This window comes from Brachyhypopomus gauderio, chromosome 4 (assembly GCF_052324685.1).
Source record: "Brachyhypopomus gauderio isolate BG-103 chromosome 4, BGAUD_0.2, whole genome shotgun sequence".
Classification (NCBI taxonomy): Eukaryota; Metazoa; Chordata; class Actinopteri; order Gymnotiformes; family Hypopomidae; genus Brachyhypopomus; species Brachyhypopomus gauderio.
Window position 1 is genome coordinate 6076233 of NC_135214.1, and position 19000 is coordinate 6095232.

General features: G+C 46.2%; 1 protein-coding gene across 1 annotated transcript in view; it reads right to left on the minus strand.

Annotated features, from left to right (window-relative positions):
• Nucleotides 1-18982, minus strand: part of slc49a4 (solute carrier family 49 member 4) — a 31123-nt gene extending 12141 nt beyond the window's left edge. Inside the window, exons 1-5 of the mRNA XM_077001772.1 lie at nt 18550-18982; nt 14422-14515; nt 8455-8723; nt 7416-7545; nt 1593-1701 (exon numbers count right to left, since the gene is read on the minus strand). Of these exons, the coding sequence (XP_076857887.1) occupies nt 1593-1701; nt 7416-7545; nt 8455-8723; nt 14422-14515; nt 18550-18826 (879 nt within the window). The 5' untranslated portion in view covers nt 18827-18982. The remainder of the gene's footprint in view (nt 1-1592; nt 1702-7415; nt 7546-8454; nt 8724-14421; nt 14516-18549) is intronic.
• Nucleotides 18983-19000: the final 18 nt, after the last annotated feature.

Genomic DNA, 19000 nt, shown 5'->3' on the forward strand with positions numbered 1-19000 from the left:
CCTCCGCGAGTGTTTCAGAGCTGGAAAAAAACAGAGTGCTCGCTCGCATCAGCGGAGAAAGTATCGTTGAGAAAGGATGAGAGCTAGGTGACATGAACATTCTGTTTCATGTAATCGTCGACTCCTAACAGTCTCCTGGGTGGCTGCAAACATTTGTTTCCGTCGCACGTTAAGCAAGCAAAAGGAAGATGAGAGGCCTGCTCAATAACAGTGCAGGCGCAAAGCGCGGGATGCTGGGGGAGTTGTTACCAACACACACACACACACACACACACACACACACACACACACACACACACACACACACACACACACACACACACACACACACACACACACACACACACACACGCACACACACACGGACCTCTTGCTTGCTCAATTTCCTTGGCTGGGTTCCCTGTCTAATGGCAGTCTTCAGCAGAACATTGTCTCACGGGGTGGAAACATCTCACCCCGTCGCCCTGCAGGGCAGGTTGCACATGCAGACGGGAGAAGGTGTGATGAGGATCAGGTCTACTGAGGCGGACGTCTCCTCTCATTACGCCTTTGAACGTGAAGTAGGGGGTTTTTTTTTGCAGTCATGCAAACAAAGCGGTCTCTAGCATGTTTGATTAGACGGCATCATGGGCAGCGCTGGATTCCTTTTCCAAGACTGTAATTAGATGTTTTCAGCAACAGTTCAAAGTCTATTCACATGGGTTTGCCAGGTTTTAATGAGTAGGTCCAAAAGGTAAACAGTTTATTCAAGGTTCTGCAGTGGCCTCTCACTCAATAGTGGGGAGAGTGTGTGTGTGAGTGTGTGTGTGAGTGTGTGTGTGTGTGTGTGTGTGTGTGTGTGTGTGTGTGTGTGTGAGTGTGTGTGTGTGAGTGTGTGTGTGTGAGTGTGTGTGAGTGTGTATGTGTGAGTGTGTATGTGTGAGTGTGTATGTGAGTGTGTGTATGTGAGTGTGTGTATGTGAGTGTGTGTGTGTGAGTGTGTGTGTGTGAGTGTGTGTGAGTGTGTGTGTGTGAGTGTGTGTGTGAGTGTGTGTGTGTGAGTGTGTGTGTGAGTGTGTGTGTGAGTGTGTGTGTGAGTGTGTATGTGAGTGTGTATGTGCGTCAGCCCTGGGGTTAATTATGAGTCAACATCCATTTTGGGCAAGAAAATTGCATTTTGTGTATTAGTCTTGATCATAATTAAAGTGATCGTTGACACAGCTGAAATAAGAAGGATTAGACTAGTGTTGATCCTCAGGCAGTTCTAGTCTTAAAAAAGAAATAAAGAAATAAAAACCTCACTCACACTCCTTACTTCATCCTGCAATCTATGCCAGACATAAGTTGGCATACTACCCCCGAAAATTTCTCTCACTGAATATGGCCGGTCATTAACTCATAAATCACAGAGCTGTTTTGCTACATAACAATGATCATATTAATGTTGGGTCCAGTTTACCCAGTGATGCTTGAAATTATGATTACGCTTCAATCAGCTCATCATACATAAAGGGGGTAATGGTGTCGGACGATTCAAAGCAACCCCGTTGCCCTCGGGACGTCTCCACGGCTCTGTGGAGCAGTTCTGTGGAGGAAGCGGTCGGGTTCCTTACCTGACTGACTTTGGCTGGAGTCAGAATCATGTCCAACACGCCAGACCATCCAGCCACGACTCCCGTAGGTACCGAGTACGCCAGGGCAATCATCAGGAACCGCATGTTACTGCAAACGAGCAAAACAGCGAAATGGCGCTAAGTGTGATGTAAGGACGGAAGGCGGGGTGTCTATGGAGACGAACGCCAAGCCACCGCAGTCGCCGATGTCACCACGGCAACGTTCGGATCCTGATTACTATTCCAAACATCGGCGCGTCACACTCTGGCCTTCTTCATCCGTCTCCATTTAGCACCATTATGTCTTTCGTTCCCCGTGTTTGCGACTGTCATCACCATTTCAAAGCATCTGGGCAACAGGCTTGGGCGAGAATGCCGATGGCACTTTTCAGAGTGAATGTAGGACCAGGCGGATAAAGATCAAAACGAAGAAGGAAAATCAGGAGAGGACATGACGGTTCACAGCACGTCCTCACTTAAGAGTTTCTCCAAAGGACGGAGAACCGAAGGACACATCGGTTCGACATTGCTGAAATGAGAGTCGCACTACCGGGCATTTCAGGTGCAAGTATGAATAAACGCTGAATCTTTCAGTACCTCATCCGTCCCTGAGGGAGAAGAACTGAACTGAGTGCTGGCCTTCCCCCCCACCACTGTGACACTGAAGGACATCCCCTCTTGACTAAGATCTCTCCACGCTCCTGGACGTTCTCAGAGTCAAACTCTACTGTGAACACTGCAAAAAGTCACTTTTTTTTTGCAAAATCACGCCAAAACCTCCTTCTTCTGCAGAAGGTGCTGCAGAATTACCGCTGATGGCCCTGCCTGCTCTGAGACATGGGAGGATCCACATGGATTTAGGGACAGCTTGACCTTTGAGAAACATGGACTTGTGCCAAGACCCATTAATGAATGACTGTCTTATGTCTCTTTCTTATGTCACTTTTGTTTCTTATGTCTCCTGCCATGTATACGGATCTCACAGCTTATCCTCAACATATGTACACTACATCATTAACACACATAGTAACTATTACAGCACCAGTCACGAGTGCTTCAGACATTTATAGGTGATTATGAAATGTAAGTGTCGCACCCTTCACTATAATGGATTACATTTGTCCTGACAACAGTGAAAAAGTCATTTCTTTACCATAAATTGTTTTTTTTTTTTTGCTTGCAGATAATGCTGTCATTTAGCTCTTAAGCTTGGGGCTACACCGGGCAGTCGCCAGGGGCTACACAGAACAGTCGCCAGGGGCTACACCGGGCAGTCGCCAGGGGCTACACAGAACAGTCGACCAGGGGCCACACAGAACAGTCGACCAGGGGCCACACAGAACAGTCGACCAGGGGCTACACAGAACAGTCGACCAGGGGCTACACAGAACAGTCGACCAGGGGCTACACCGGGCAGTCGCCAGGGGCTACACAGAACAGTCGCCAGGGGCTACACAGGGCAGTCGACCAGGGGCCACACAGAACAGTCGACCAGGGGCCACACAGAACAGTCGACCAGGGGCCACACAGAACAGTCGACCAGGGGCCACACAGAACAGTCGACCAGGGGCCACACAGAACAGTCGACCAGGGGCCACACAGAACAGTCGACCAGGGGCCACACAGAACAGTCGACCAGGGGCTACACAGAACAGTCGACCAGGGGCTACACAGAACAGTCGACCAGGGGCTACACCGGGCAGTCGCCAGGGGCTACACAGAACAGTCGCCAGGGGCTACACAGAACAGTCGCCAGGGGCCACACCGGGCAGTCGCCAGGGGCCACACAGAACAGTCGACCAGGGGCCACACAGAACAGTCGACCAGGGGCCACACAGAACAGTCGACCAGGGGCCACACAGAACAGTCGACCAGGGGCCACACAGAACAGTCGACCAGGGGCCACACAGAACAGTCGACCAGGGGCCACACAGAACAGTCGACCAGGGGCTACACAGAACAGTCGACCAGGGGCTACACAGAACAGTCGACCAGGGGCTACACCGGGCAGTCGCCAGGGGCTACACAGAACAGTCGCCAGGGGCTACACAGAACAGTCGCCAGGGGCTACACAGAACAGTCGCCAGGGGCTACACAGGGCAGTCGCCAGGGGCTACACAGAACAGTCGACCAGGGGCCACACAGAACAGTCGACCAGGGGCCACACAGAACAGTCGACCAGGGGCTACACAGAACAGTCGACCAGGGGCTACACAGAACAGTCGACCAGGGGCTACACAGAACAGTCGACCAGGGGCTACACAGAACAGTCGACCAGGGGCTACACAGAACAGTCGACCAGGGGCTACACAGAACAGTCGACCAGGGGCTACACAGAACAGTCGACCAGGGGCTACACAGAACAGTCGACCAGGGGCTACACCGAGCAGCCATGCAGTCATGCAAAGGTAATTACAAACCTGAGCAACTGCTTGGCAACAAGGCTTTATTTTTGCTACAGTTTGAGGTCACAATCAGACCTATTTATCGCTACTCTGGCTCCATGATTCAGGCGATCACAAATATGATCAGTAACAACTGTTACTAAGCAGCTATTTTTATGCTTGGGTTTGCACTCAGCATCCACTTCATTAGAAACATAGGACAGAAATAACACACACCTTGTAAATGTACAACAGTGGTGCTGTTGGTACGCCCGTTCCTTTAATCCATCCTCTAACTCAGTGGTCAGTTCCTGGCTGGGTATTTCTGTAGGGCAGACCACACACAACCCATGCTGCATCTACCCACTACTGCCCCACTACCACGTCAACACCACTGCTGTGTTAGGAGTGGTCCAACACCCAGTCAAAGGTGGCTCTGCCCAGTGATACTGCTCTACAAGGTGCTAAGGTGACGGCTGACAAACTGTGCCTGGCAACAGATGAGCTTGTTTGTAACTGTACACCTATAAACAGTACCTATAAGTGCCCAGTAAAGTGGGTACTGACAGAACAGATAAAACTTGTATGATTGGTCTACAGCGTTTTATTTCAGCCATGTTTTTTAAAAATGTCTTTCCTAAGAAGATATAAAGACAAAATGCAATTAAATAAAAAACTGCACAAAATATATGACTGCAAAACAAGATTATGTCTGTTTTTTTTTCCAGAATGAAATACACTCTGACTTATTGTGAAATACACAATTGACTTATTGAGAAGAACTTTAAAGTTATATGAATATATGAGAGGGGGCATTAGCATACAGTAAGCTCTAACCTGAACACATGGCGCCTACAGCTAACAGTAACACTGAGGTTTATTGACCTGTGTCTATTTTATTCCATGTATACTACCATGTTTCAAGTGTCAGATGATTAGTCAAAGTTTAGTCAACAAACCCCTTCCTTCAGCTCTCATTACCGAGTACAATACAGCTCTAACCATTTGACCATTAAATTCAGCTCCAAACATGATTTGCCCATAAATCTCGTCTACAAAGGTCTCTGGCTGCATTTCTGTTTGATCTATTAGCATTTTTATGAGAATCTCTGCAATCACTGCATTAGAATGACAGCCAAAAGTGTCTGGAGGCCACCCTCACGGAATCAGCCCCTCACCTCCACGGGTCTCTGTCAATGCTCCAATCACTACTATCCCAATTACAATCATCAGACACTCTCCCCTCCTCTCCTGGGGACTCAGACAGTGCCTCCCTGATTTTTTCAAGTGTATGAGCTCCTCCTCAAATCATCCGACAGCCATCGAAGGGATTGGACAAAAGACACTTTGTTTATCTTTTTGGGACGGTCTGTACGCAGCCGATGTTCGTCCTCCACGAAACAAACAATTTCCTCACACTGCATCTTGGAGGGACAGCTGGTGGATTCTTAAAAACGCATAAACAAACAGAACCACGTTTCAACACTATAACCTGAAACCTTGAGCAATTTCCTGCCGGTGTCCCCACGACGCCGTCTGACGGAGCGGCGCGGGTGCAAAGGTCGCGCCAGCACGCGGCCCTGGCGACATCCTGAGAGAGGGGCGTCGTAAACGTACCGTGATGGAGCACCCTCTCTCCGAGCTGCTCCAGTTTCATTAAACTTCCCGCAGTAGCAAAATCAATAGCCATGACTCCCAGGCCCAAAGAGCTTATTTAGACTGCAGTATGTAAGCAGGTCGGGCATTTTCCACGCCTGTGAAATATTTCAGGGGGAGCCAGCAAGCCAACAGCGTCATCAGCTAAGTGCCCTCTGTCCGTGAGATGCCCCACAGCTCCGCAATCCAGGGGCAGATGCTTGAGGGGGTGTGGTGGTGGGGAGGGGGGATTAGGGGTCAGACAATTATAATTGTTTATAGCATATTTCTATCTATTCTCATAACATACCATAATCAGTCACCACAGTAACAAGCCAGGGATAATGGTGTGAGGAAGGCTGCTACGTAGCACTGGTTATCAGAGTGATCGGAGAGTAACGTTCGTGCAAACCAATCACACTTGGCACAATTAAAAGGAGCTGTAGCTCTAACTTATGAGACAGCTAAGCGCCTATCTGGAGGTGTGGGCCGGAAGCCCCGAACGCTGGGAACCGTGAAGGCTGCAAATGAGCCCTCCGCAAATGAGCCCTCTAAAATACTTTTTGATTGAGTTTTGTGAGTATCCCAACTAATCTCAGACTTTCCACACGACTGATCTGTTGGAGAATGAAAAACACCATTCACGTAGTGCGGCAAATGTAAATAATCAAAATGGGGAAAAAAAAATCTAAATGATCAGAAGGATGCGGGCAAATCTTTAATCATATCCAGGCTTTACCACAGCGCTCTCAGAACATTTCCAGGCATATCTTGATATGAATATGTAGTTATATAATCACAATATCGTATTCTTGGCCACATTGCGCAGCCCTGGTCAGGAAACTCCAGTGACCGCCAGCCCTTGGACTCTGTGTGTTCTCAAAGGCCACTGCTGCTCGGCCCTGATACTGCACTGGAAGGCTCCTATCAGTCGGGCTCCAGACGGCATTATAGCCCGAGCACGGAGGGCCTGTCCAGCTGACGTCAGCGTCCAGCGGACACACAGACCCGACCCGTGTTCACCCGCCCTCCCGACGCTGGAGCCTTCCACGGGAAGTTTGTTTACTGGCGAGCAACAGCAGGATGTGCCGGGTGAAGGCAGGTGATTGTCGGGGGTGTGAGCGGCTGGCGGGGTGGGGGGGTTGAGGTGGGGGGGACGGACCCTATTCTAGCCGGAGTGGTGAAGCAGCTCTGAACATGCGGCCGACGCACTGCGGCCCAGGAGCGATTGGGTGAGCTCCTCGTCTAGCCGTTCATCATGTGTGGACGACACTCGCCAACATAAAACTTGGTAATTAATCTGTAGGGATGGAAGCGCATCCTTGATGTGCATTAACTTGCAGGAGCAGATGGTGAGAGGCAGAAAGGACAAGGGCTGGTTTATGAAGCCCCTCCGTGTCTCCGCCCAGACCTCAACGCTCCCCTTACTCCCCAGCTCCTCACAAGCAGGAATACACATTCTGATCTTGACAAGATCAATCAACACACAGAGATTTTTGCAAAAAATGAAGCGATCTTTGAAGCCGTCTTACTGAGTAGATACCCACAGATACCCACATGCTCCTCAGAAAACCCCGTTCACACCAGAACACCGCAGACACCCACTCTAAATGCTCTTGGTCTGGCTGTTGAAAGGATTCACTTTCACTTGCGAAGGAACGTGCGGTTTGTGTTCAGGGCATTTTTTTCATGGTACATGTCATTTTTCTTATCGGGAACACAGACAAGATGGTGAAACAGTTAACTGTAGAATTTGTTTGTAAACACACTTCTGTTCTCTCCTGTGCAATACCGAGCGTCGTACCTCAGCAGACGACAGATGCTGCTCCTGTAGCCGAGCCGCTGGCTGGCCGCCGCCACGCTGGGGGGTCTGGGCGGCCGCGAGGGGAAATACAGCAGCACAAACCCGAAGAAGACCACGATGACCCCCAGCTCTGGACGGGCAGACAGGAAACACTGTTGTAAATACAAGGCTGGTAAACCCACTAAGGCTTCCTGTCCCCAGGCTGTCCAGTGTTGGGACTTTTATTTTGGAGCACTGACTGCATGCTCTAGTTGATGTAGCCAAATTGTGCATACAGTTATTTTTATCTTTTCATGACAACAGATATTTTTCTCATTTCTAGCTTTGGAAAAGGGCAACAAAATATCCTGTAAAAGCATATTTTGAAGTACCGGTAGTCTCTTTTTTTTTTGAGAGAGAGAGAAAACTATGCTGAAACGTGGCCAGCAGTGCCTTTCCCTTACGTGCAGAGATCGCCTCACTTCTCTGGGCTTCATCCATACATTAAAAATATTTCTTGGTTGTGCTTCTGTTAGTCAATTTCGAAACTATTTTATTTCTGTAAACTGCTTTTTTCTGCCATTATGTACAGTTTATTAGAACACAGAGCCCTTTTCTAACATTTATTTTAAGACTATTGGCTTTTTGACGTGAACGGTTTTCCTCTCGAGGGGACATGTCGAAATATGATTTCATTCTGCTGACTTGTGCTGTTTTTCCCTTCCAGACCTTTAAAGCCAACACAGTCTTGTAACTTGCAAACAGAAAAGGCTTTTTTATGTTGTTAGTGCCTCCTGCTGTTAGTGGGTTAGATTTCTTGCCTTCTCTTTAAATACTTTAATTTTCTAAACCAGTTAAGCAGAACAACATTAGTCATTTTTAAGAGGGCTACAGTCAAATGTTGCTGAGATGTTTGATTTTGAGGTTTGGAGTGGCATCATGAATCATTCTCTTAAGATTTTAAAGTGTATGTGGCAAAAGAACACAAAGACCCCCCCCCCCCCCTCTCCACCAAGGCATTGATGTGGTGTTTGTGGGGCCTCAGTAGGCAGTACTGTACCTGTATAGAGAACAATCTGTATCCGATCCCTGATCTGGCCCGGATCCCAGTGGGTGGCGGTGTTCACTATTCCTGTGTCATTGGGTGCTGGCACAGCTAGAGGGCCAATCAGGAACGAGCAGGCTGCTCCCAGATAGCCAAACAATGATGCCACGGCTGTGGCTGTGGCCCTTTCGTCTGGGCCAAACCAAGTTGTAGAGAGGAGGGGCCCAGCACTCATAACGGTTGGGCCGGCTAAACCATTAAGAAGCTGACCCCCGTGAATTAACCTGCAAAGAAAAGAAAAATACATTCATCGGAATGGTACAGTCCAAAACACATTTTTTTTTCTACAAGAATGGGGTTGTCTGAAGAGAAACAAAAGTTTCTTCCTCCTCCTTTCTCTTCCTCCTCATCTCCCTTTCTCTCTTTTTGTCTGCTTCTTTCTCTGCCTGAGGGGGTCTCCATGGAGGGGCTCCGAATGGCTTCGTTCTGGCTGAGTAAACTGGGCCGTCACCTGTCCCCAGTGAACGGTCTCGTCTCCAGTACGGACTGCTGAATCCCTTCCCATCTGCTCTGGCCAATATACACACAGTTACAAATGGAAACAAAGGGTTCGGTACAAGATAACCCAGACTACAATACATTAACATGGTTCTTATATAAGAACATAGTTCTTATACCAGTACTACATGATTGATCAGAATGTAAACCATCAGAATGGAATCCATCTCATAAAACATCAGCACTATAGTAAGGCATCTAAAATTGGACAGAGCCAATAGCAAACAACAATAACAGCATGTGTTCATCACGACAGCTCACACACCTGTAACAGGTCTACCTGTGTGAGGTCATCGGCTGTCTGCTTCTCAGCGAAAATACTACTTTCAGCGGCAGACAACAGATGTCCTGCCTTGCAGGACATATAATTAACAGGGCTGACCTGCTAAGGACACGTCTTTGTTCATCTGCACCAAGTGTTTTGGTGGGTTAGGTTATGATCTGATTCAGCTGCTATGATGGGGTTTTTAATCCTGCTTTACAGGCTAGTGCATCAGAATCCTGCCACATGGGTGTTTACATTAACTCTTGTGATGACATGCTCGGGGGGGGGAGACAGAGAGACGGAGGATCTGAGAATATGCACACACACACACACACACACACACACACACACACCCCACCTTATCACTCATGGATGGGTTTCACCACCCTCCTGCTCACAGAGCTCATAATTGGACCGTAGACATTTCCAAATCCCACAGCCAAAGCCAATCATTACAACTTAAGATTCTTGCCAGCCATCTTGTGAGGGGAATATGAAAATTATGCTAAATCTGGCACAGAGCCAGGCAATGAGGGCTTCACTTTCCCCCCCGCAGGATCAAAGCATGGCCCCCACCCGACTCCCATTGACTCAATCCAAACCCCTCCATTGTAAACATCAGCAGAGCTCCACCGTGCGATCCACATTTAGGCTCGACCGGTACACACGGACGCCGGCGTGGAAGTGAGGAAGAGGAAGAGCAACAGGCGTGAGGTGAAGAGGAGAGGGAGCACAGTCACTTATCCAGAGATTATTAACTTAACAAACCGGATGCTTCAATGTGTTCAGATTACACTATTCCCTTTGCTCAGATTACACTATTCCCTTTGCTCAGATTATGCTATTCTTTAACAGAACTCATCCATTACTCTGCTTTAATTGCCTGAGCGACTATCACGTGTGATCCAGTCTGGGCTGGTTGACTGTTTCTCACACACACACACACACACACACACACACACACACACACACACACACACACACACACACACACACACACCCGCACACACACCCGCACACACACCCGCACACACACCCACACTGGTGGACTGTCTCACTCACACACACCCCCACACACCCCCCCCCCCCCCCACGCGGCTGACGTGTGCGCTCACACCACCAAATACTGCTGTTGAGGCCGAGCCAGATTGAACAGTCGGGTATCGACACGGAGGGGCTGTGAGCCTCAGATTCACACTGTCCTGTAAAACAAAGGCTCCGAGAACATCGGACGCTGATTAAAGCAAAACAACAAGAGGAGGAAGGCAAAAACACGCGGGACAGAGAGACGGGACGGGGACAAAGGGCCCGTCCAGGTGCACTGTGAGGACCGCTCATTCTCTGTGTTCTGGTCAAGTCACAGAGCCGCGGCAATGCGGTCAGGGCTGAACTGATCGAGAATTCAGCCACAGCATCTAGCAGCACGCTTTAATCAGAGACTCCTCTTGGCTATTTGCATACATTTGGTTGGACGATCACAATGTGCTTTGATTCAAGAGTGATTATTGGCATTGCCCAATCAGAGAACGGCGCAGTACTGCAGTCTCCCGGGCCTCCACAGCTCCCTGACAGACCAGATGGAGAGAACCTCCTTGAAGAGGAGACATCTCCAGAAGATAATCACTCTCAGATCCAAATCCCTCTGATAAAAGGGAGAAACCAGAACATCAACAACAAACAAGGACCCATGCCCACTCTTTCAAAATGAGCCAAACAGGAAGAGCCTTTAGGGCTGTCACCAAAGAAAAAAAATCGAATAATCCAATAATTATTGATTTTACTAGTTATTATTGTTATTACTAGTTTTTTAATGTTTTAAATCATTGTAAAATATGTAACAATTAAATTATTTGTATTATTATTATACAACTTTGCGTTAATAATTTTAAATTTATCTTTAACATCTTGCTACTGATCGTCAGTGTCTTATAAGAACAGTAATGGTCATAATTCTCTTTAATGTATAGTTCTCTTCTCTCCATAAAGTCATATAACTAATTAATAAAACAAAACTTGTTAAATTGCTTTTAAGAACCTCCACTACTTGCTGTTTCCTTGCTGAACGTCTCAGTTCTTCTGACAGTTATCAAAAAAGTGCCGCCATGATGCTTTTGGCAACGCCCTCAAACCCACTGCCATGGCAACAGGGCCTCTCAGTCAGCTCGACGACGACATCAGCCAGCATCCAGCATCTCTCCACGGCACCCGAGCGCTTTATGGTACAGACACAGGTGCCCCTCAGCCTTGGTCTCACACGACCTTCTCAGCTCTCCAGGCGGAGGAGGACTGCGCCGATCTCTTGCAGTGCCAGTGCTGCCACCTACTGGCAGGGAAGTAAAGGGGTCTTTTGGTCTGGGTTTGTTTGTCTTTTGTTTGGAGCGTTGTTTTGCATCGTGTTTAGATTGACTTGCAATTTCTTTGGTTTTCATCTCAGATTAGGGAAAGAAAGGCTTAGTGGGAGATATCAGGGTGAGCAGAGTTGGTGAAGTCAACACCTGTGCACAGACTTAAGGCTGGGGGAGAGGATCAACTTAGAACCACACTACATCATTCAGAGTTCGTTCTGTATTCACACTTTCTGTGGCTCTGTAAGCAACGCAGAAACAAAAGTCCCTGAATGCGAATGACCGCTCTCTGATCACACCCTGTACTCCTGGAATCTGATTAGCATACAATGCTGACAAATACTGTGTGATGTAACGTGATGCAGATGGAACTCTGGAGGTGAATGTTAATCGTAGCCTTAAGTTTGTTTGTTTAGCATTATAATGTCATCTATAACAGCCTGACAGGCCCCCCCCAACAGGCCCCCCCCAGCAGGCCCCGCCCAGCAGGCGTGTGTAAGCAGCAGTACATGTGGTACACACCACCTCATCTGACTGATCAATACTCTCAACCCACTCCAACAAAATACAACTTTAGCACCAAACTTTTTTTTTTTTTCACACTGGTTAAAACCACATTGAGGAACTTGTAAAGCTCTTTTTATATATATATATAAAAAAAAATCAATATTCTGGTGTCCCGTCTCATTGTATTTTCAAATAAAACATTTTTATTTCACTCCAAACAACGCATGGGAGACCTATCCATTCAGCACAGGGAGCAGAGCGGAGCTACTTAGATCCACCTCTTTCTGGGTTGTTTTATGTGAGGCCTGTCACACTGTCATTCTGAGTTGTTGATGGTTCTGAATTTAAACTGCCTTACAAGAAACAGAGAGACAAACTGTCATACAAGAAATATCTGGGAAGTAAAGCTATTGTTTTCTTTTTTTAAATCAATTGACAGTTTTAAAGGTCAGCAAACATAACTCCTAAAGCCTTCATGGACGTCACCTGCTGTGTCTCGTCATTGCCTTTGTGTAGCTATCTTGCTACAGTGAGTGTAGTCAGCCCTGCATGCAGAAAATTCAGCCATTCTTATAGTCTGCAACAGTATCACTTTGAAATCACATACTAAATAATTCAATCATCAATCCCACACATCCAATTAAGAAAATATGGTTTTGTCCTCCACTGATATCCCAAAACGTAGCTTTACATCGTCCGAAATGAGCTCATTATGAAAAGTAATAAAAAATATATATGGCAGATTAACAATTGTAAGTCTAATGAAATTACTTCATGCTCAAAGTCGTTCAGATAACCTTGCCAGAATAATCAGACATGCAACTAGTTTTCTGAGAAAAAGAGAGAGACTTTTCCCTCTTCGATTCTAATGTTCACGAAGGATCATTTCTTAAATGTATTTATTTTTAAGCTGTAGTGCTCAACAAGCAATGCATTTTTTAAAGGTCGTCTTTTCTGCTGATTTAAACTGTGTGTAAAAGACGAGGTGACAAGAAGACAGATCACCGAGGCACAGTAGAAAATGTAGAATTTCTGTTAAAAAAACTCAGCACCATTAAGCTGCACAATGCAACTGCATGGGGTATCCAAGGATTCTATCAGTACATGGATATGATTCTGTTTTGTAACATTCACTGCAGACTTTGGAAGGCTGACAGTTCTTGTAAGCTTATTCAAACTGATGCAACCAAGCCAACTTTCACATTCTGAAACATGAGAAATGCCATTTTCCTTTCTGGGTGAAAGGATATTCACGTGGTGGTGGGTCTTGAGTTCATCCATTAGAATCTGCTTGGATTGTGGGAAAAAGGTGTGATAGTATTGGTTATTATTAGTTTAGCATGTCCGAACATGTGCCTTTTACAGGTGGATAAAAGGGCATTAGGGCATTGCGAGGACATGAATTTATATGGTACAAGTAGGTAACTTGTAATGTCAGCTTGGATGGATGGATGGATGGATGGATGTTAAAATAATAATTTTATCAAAAAGTGTGTCAAGTTAGTATCTGGTTCTGAGGACTTGGACCATTAAACTTTCGGCGAAACTTTGACTTTATTTATCTTTCCTACAGTTACTCTTCCATACTGGAAAGCAAGACTGGTGTCCACTGGATAACTGCGGGTTGTAGACCACTCTACACCCCACGGTGACAAGGCCAAACTCCAACCTCACTGCTGTACCGCTCAGTGGCCCTGCTGTAGTGAGAATGATCCCCAGCCCAAACACCTGCTGTCCTGCACACCTGCTGTCACAACCTGACGCATGATGAGGGAGGTGAAGATGGTGACTGTACAGGTTACATATGCCATTATGCAGTCCGTAGATTTACACAGATATGTCCAAGTCACCCCAAGGATGAACATTCAGGTTTTAATACAAACCCACACCCCACACCACCCATCAAAGATTAAAAAAACAATATCTATGAAAATCATGGTTTCCTGGCCTTACATGGATTTTGCCTATACGCATACAAGGATATTGAGCTGCCCAGAATCAGACTACACTTGCAGAATGTCTGACGTCTTTACACAACACCTCCCCCCCCCACCACCACCACCCCCCCCCCCCCCCCCCCCCCCCCCCACCACCACCATCACCACAACCACAAAGATCCTCAAACCTCATCACACGTTCAGAGGCCGGGGGAACTAACAGAAAGGCACATTTTACAAATGGAATCAAGTATATAGTAAAAGTATACATAAAAGTACATGTAAAATCTCTGTGACCTCTTCCCAACCCGTGTTCTTTATGAATGCAGCGTGACATGAAACACGTGCGGTGGACAGGAGCGGGTCTTACCAGCGCCGCAGCTGTAGGTCTGGGAGAGGAACACTCCGCAGGGCAGAACCTAGCACCATGAGGAAGACAGCAAGCAGGAGAGAGGTGCGCAGTCCTGTAGCAGCCCAGGGGGGAGACCAGAGGGGAGACCAGTTAACAAGTGCATTCATTCTCATAAATTCCCATAATTTTGAAAACTCTGTAAGAACAACAGATACTAAATCTATGTTCACAGTTGTCCGTGTTGTAAATTACTCCTTATCACTGGATTTGTGTACTGAGGGGGGAACTCAAATGTTAATTTGCAACCCTCAGTCATGATAGGTACTTAAACTTTCTGATTTCTTTCTGCAATACTGGGCATTGTAGCCTAAGGTGGTAAATGTGCTGTGAGAAATTTCCTCGGGGGTCACAAAATGCAGTTTGAGACGACTTTGGAAAATGAGTCTGAACGATTTGCTACAGGCAGGGACGGAACAGCAAGGAAACCTGTTTCTTTGGGCTACAATGTACTTATGTATTTAGATGGCAATCAATAAAACGCCGAAAACAATCTTTGAATGTCTCAGTGTGTCCTTGAGATAGTCTAACCTCCATTCTGAATTAGGACAGGCCTCTGTGAAGTCTCCTGTAGTGAAATGTTTAAAACATGAGTGGATTTTCCTGTCTCACTCAGTTTCTCTTCCACTTGTCAGGGCAGTTCCCAATAAAATTCACATGACCATCATTTTGAGGAAGCTTGAAGATGAATCTTCTTTCCTCTCTAGCCATTTCAGTTTCTTCAACAGCAGTGAAAGCCCGTAGTCCAACAATAACAAAGTTCAGTCTTAGGAAAACCACGGAAAGGAATGTACACAGCAGACCCAGCAGACTCTTATTAAGTATTAAAAAAAGGTTCTCAACCCTTTCCATGAGAAAATTTGTAGTCAGGTCACATCCAATTTACAGCTGTATGAGATTCAGGGAAGTCTAGTCAGAGGTACTGACAGCGGACGGTGCTCTCTGAATCTCAATCAGTGCTCTCTGAATCCCAGTCAGTGCTCTCTGAATCCCAGTCAGTGCTCTCATGCTCTAGAATGGATAACATCCCTAAGCACTGAGGTCATAAACACCTCCAGGTCAGCATTTCAGCAAACCTTCATTATTAATTGCCTTTTAATTAAAAATATCATTATGCATAGATGACATTTGATTCAGAAAGGCCCCAAGGAATGCATTCTTTGTAGATATGGGACGGTAAACACTACATGACAATAGTATCTGACAACCACATTCCGAGACCATGGACTAAACCATGAAAATGTGCACTCCTAAAGCATGGACATTGGTTTTGATCCAGTCCCCACTCAGCTGTAACAGCATCCACTCTCCTGGGATGATTTCCTTTGACATTTTGGAGCGTGTCCGTGCTCCAGATTTGCACACATTGAGTCAAAAGAGCATTTGCAAGGTCAGTCAGTGATACTGCACAAGAAGGCCTGTCTGGTGATGAGTGTCCTAACTCATCCCGGGGGTGTTTAATGGGATGGTGGTCAGGGGTGTTTATTGGAGTGAGCAGTTCTGGGTCCTCCACAGCATACCCGTCAAACTATGTCTGCGTGGGCCCCACTGTGTGTACAGTGAAACCCCAGCCTGGACTGTTGGTAATCCAGTAGGTAGCATTTTCCTGGTATCTGTCAAACCCAGATTTGTCTGCCGGTCTGCTGGAACATAAAGCATGATTCATCACTTGAGAGAGCTGGTTTCCAACACTCCAGTGTTGCAGTGTCCACAAACCTTAGAGTACATTGTAGCTGTTCAGTGTGTGTGCAATATTAAATGGCCCTATTCCCCAAACATACACTGTAAGAAAAAGGAATTTTCAACAATTTTCAGCGCCGAATGAATGTCTGGCACTCTAAAAAGTCAACAGCCAGGTCAATAACTAGGTCATAGACATATCTATGACCTATAGATCAATAGGTCAGCAATATATATGGTGGCTAAAGGTAATGTGAACTGCAATTAACATACAATGAGAATGCCACTCAAGACATCAATCAATGATCATTTCCTATCCATACAACTCTAATGTTACAAGACGGAGATCTATGCAGTTCATTGTGACCCACTCTGCAGTCTGGTGCTACAGAATCAGCATAATGTGAAAATCTTGACTGTAAAATCTTGACTTCTACAAGTATATGAATTAAGACACCATTCATTTGAAAGTAAACAGGGGTAATATAAGAGTATGAAAATGAAAAAGTAGGCAGAAAAGAACATAGAAACTGAAAGATAAATTATCGTGCATTCACAAAACCACCACATGTTCTACAGCTGTTCCCAGAAAGAATTATTTCTGAAGCCTTCTATAAGGATGTGTAATAGTCCTTTCACTCATCCTCTTCTAAGTGCACGAAAACGTCTATGTAACCATAAATAGGTCAGTGAACACAAGCAACCCGGAGCCTATATGGTGAGATGTTTTGAGTATTTGAACTGAAGGAGACAGCAGTCCTCTCAGTCTGCCCTGCCACTGCAGCAGGCTTGGCGTCCACTCGTTTTGTTACACAAGAACAAGTCTAAGGTTGAAAAGACCAGCACAGCTGTTGTATTTTGGCCACACAGCCTGTACAGACGGGGACTATAAATGTAAAACACGCAGCCAGCACCTTTCCCTTCTGTGATGGCTTTTAAGCTGACCCGAGTCGGTAGTGTTTGCATACTCCACGGATGCATGTACATCTGCAGGACGGGTGGAGGGTTTAAAATGATTCTAAGGCTACAGGCAAACCAAACGGACACTGAAGAACCAACACAAACTACAAACGACTGAAGATCACCCTCCGTCGGCCCACCATCACCTGTGTATCTTTACTCAGACAAAATGACTGTAGCTGATGATCACCACCAACGTACGTTCTACACCTGCGCGAAATAGAACAACTCAAAAGGAAACCGCTACTTCCCGAAGGTGCAGGCTCCTCAGAATGAGAACCGTGCGACACCAACCACTTCTGCTTCTTCTGCGTACACTAATGACAGATTTTCCACATGTTCCCTAGATAGTCAGCACAACAAAATGACTTTCTGTGTAGTGAGATATAATGTCAACCTAGCACACTGCCTCTGTATAGCAAGCCACAATGGGACAAGAAAAACTTCTGGAGTTTATATTTGCATCTGAAGTGAAATTTAAACTGAAAAGCCAATCAGAAAACTGTAACTCACAGCCAACCACTGACCCTGATTCAACATGCCAAATTCACCAAGACAGCACTGACAAGGACCAACTAGAGCAAACACACAACACACCACACTGAAAACGGAGTGTGAGGACCTCGGAGCTTAGAAGGAACTGCAGAATCTGTATCTTTCGAAGAAAATGTGACATACAAAACCCATTACTTAACAAATCTGTATGTGCAATAGGAAAGCCCAAAGAGGAATCATGTCCATCTGGTTATGCAATTTTAACATATCACACTGTCAAACGTTCTTCAAGATCTTGGATCACCTTCGATGTTTCCGTACAATCTTTAACAGCAGGTGCCCAGTGAATGTTTATGCTAAGGTGTATCGTCGTCATAAGGCTCACCTGATGACTGTTGTTAAACTGCCTTGTGACTGGAAGGAGCAGGTTTGGCAACAAAACCAATGTCATGAGTTAGTTACGTTGTGGTTATTACATGTTGTTTTAACAAAGAACATACTTCCAATATTTGAACTTCTGAATAAAGATTAAAGAACCTATGCATTGCACTTTGGAGACCTATAGTACACAGAGAGCCCATTATGGCCTGATTTTTGGAAGAAGACTGAGCGCAAGGCTCCCAAAATGGGCCTAGCGCAGTCAAACCGACTTAGCACAGTTTAATCCAATTCACCACGACTGCAACTACCGACATTTAGTGTTCCTTCTTATAATGCTGAAGATTTAATGCAGCACTATTACAGGTAATGTGCTCTCTCCTTGTAGAGCTACTGGGTCATCCATAAACTACCAGGGTGTACAGTTACAGCTAACCACAGTAAAAACTAATCATTTACATTAATTATTTACTTGTCATATTATATATAACACAAACGATTAATTAAACCCAGTGATTCGTGAGTTGTATGCAGTGTGACTGCGGCTTGTACAATCTCAGACCAAACACATCTTACCTTTCTTATCCATCAGCCACACAAAAAGCAGCCATGGGATGTAGCCCACTGGTCCCCAGATGACCAGGACTGCGATGTCTTTAGAGGTGAAGCCGAAGGCGTGTTTGGCGGAGTTCTGTATGGGCCCCCAGGTGTTCCACACCATGCCCTGCAGAAACGCCAGCGTGGAGAAGAGCGCGAGCACCACCCATCTCCTCGCGTACACCCTGCTGCTCTCCGGCGGGCTCGGAACCAGCAGCGGCTCCCTTTCCCCCTCCGTGCTTTCCACGGCACCCATTGAGTCCACTTGGTGTTACGATCGTTATGTTTGTTTATTTATTTTTGACGAGGTCTCCTACATTAAATAACAGAACCACACAAATGCCTCTTCATCGGCGGACACAGCAAACAAAAACAACCGCTGTCGGTATTGGCGTGAAACTTTACTGCGCATGCACGGGTTACGAAGCGG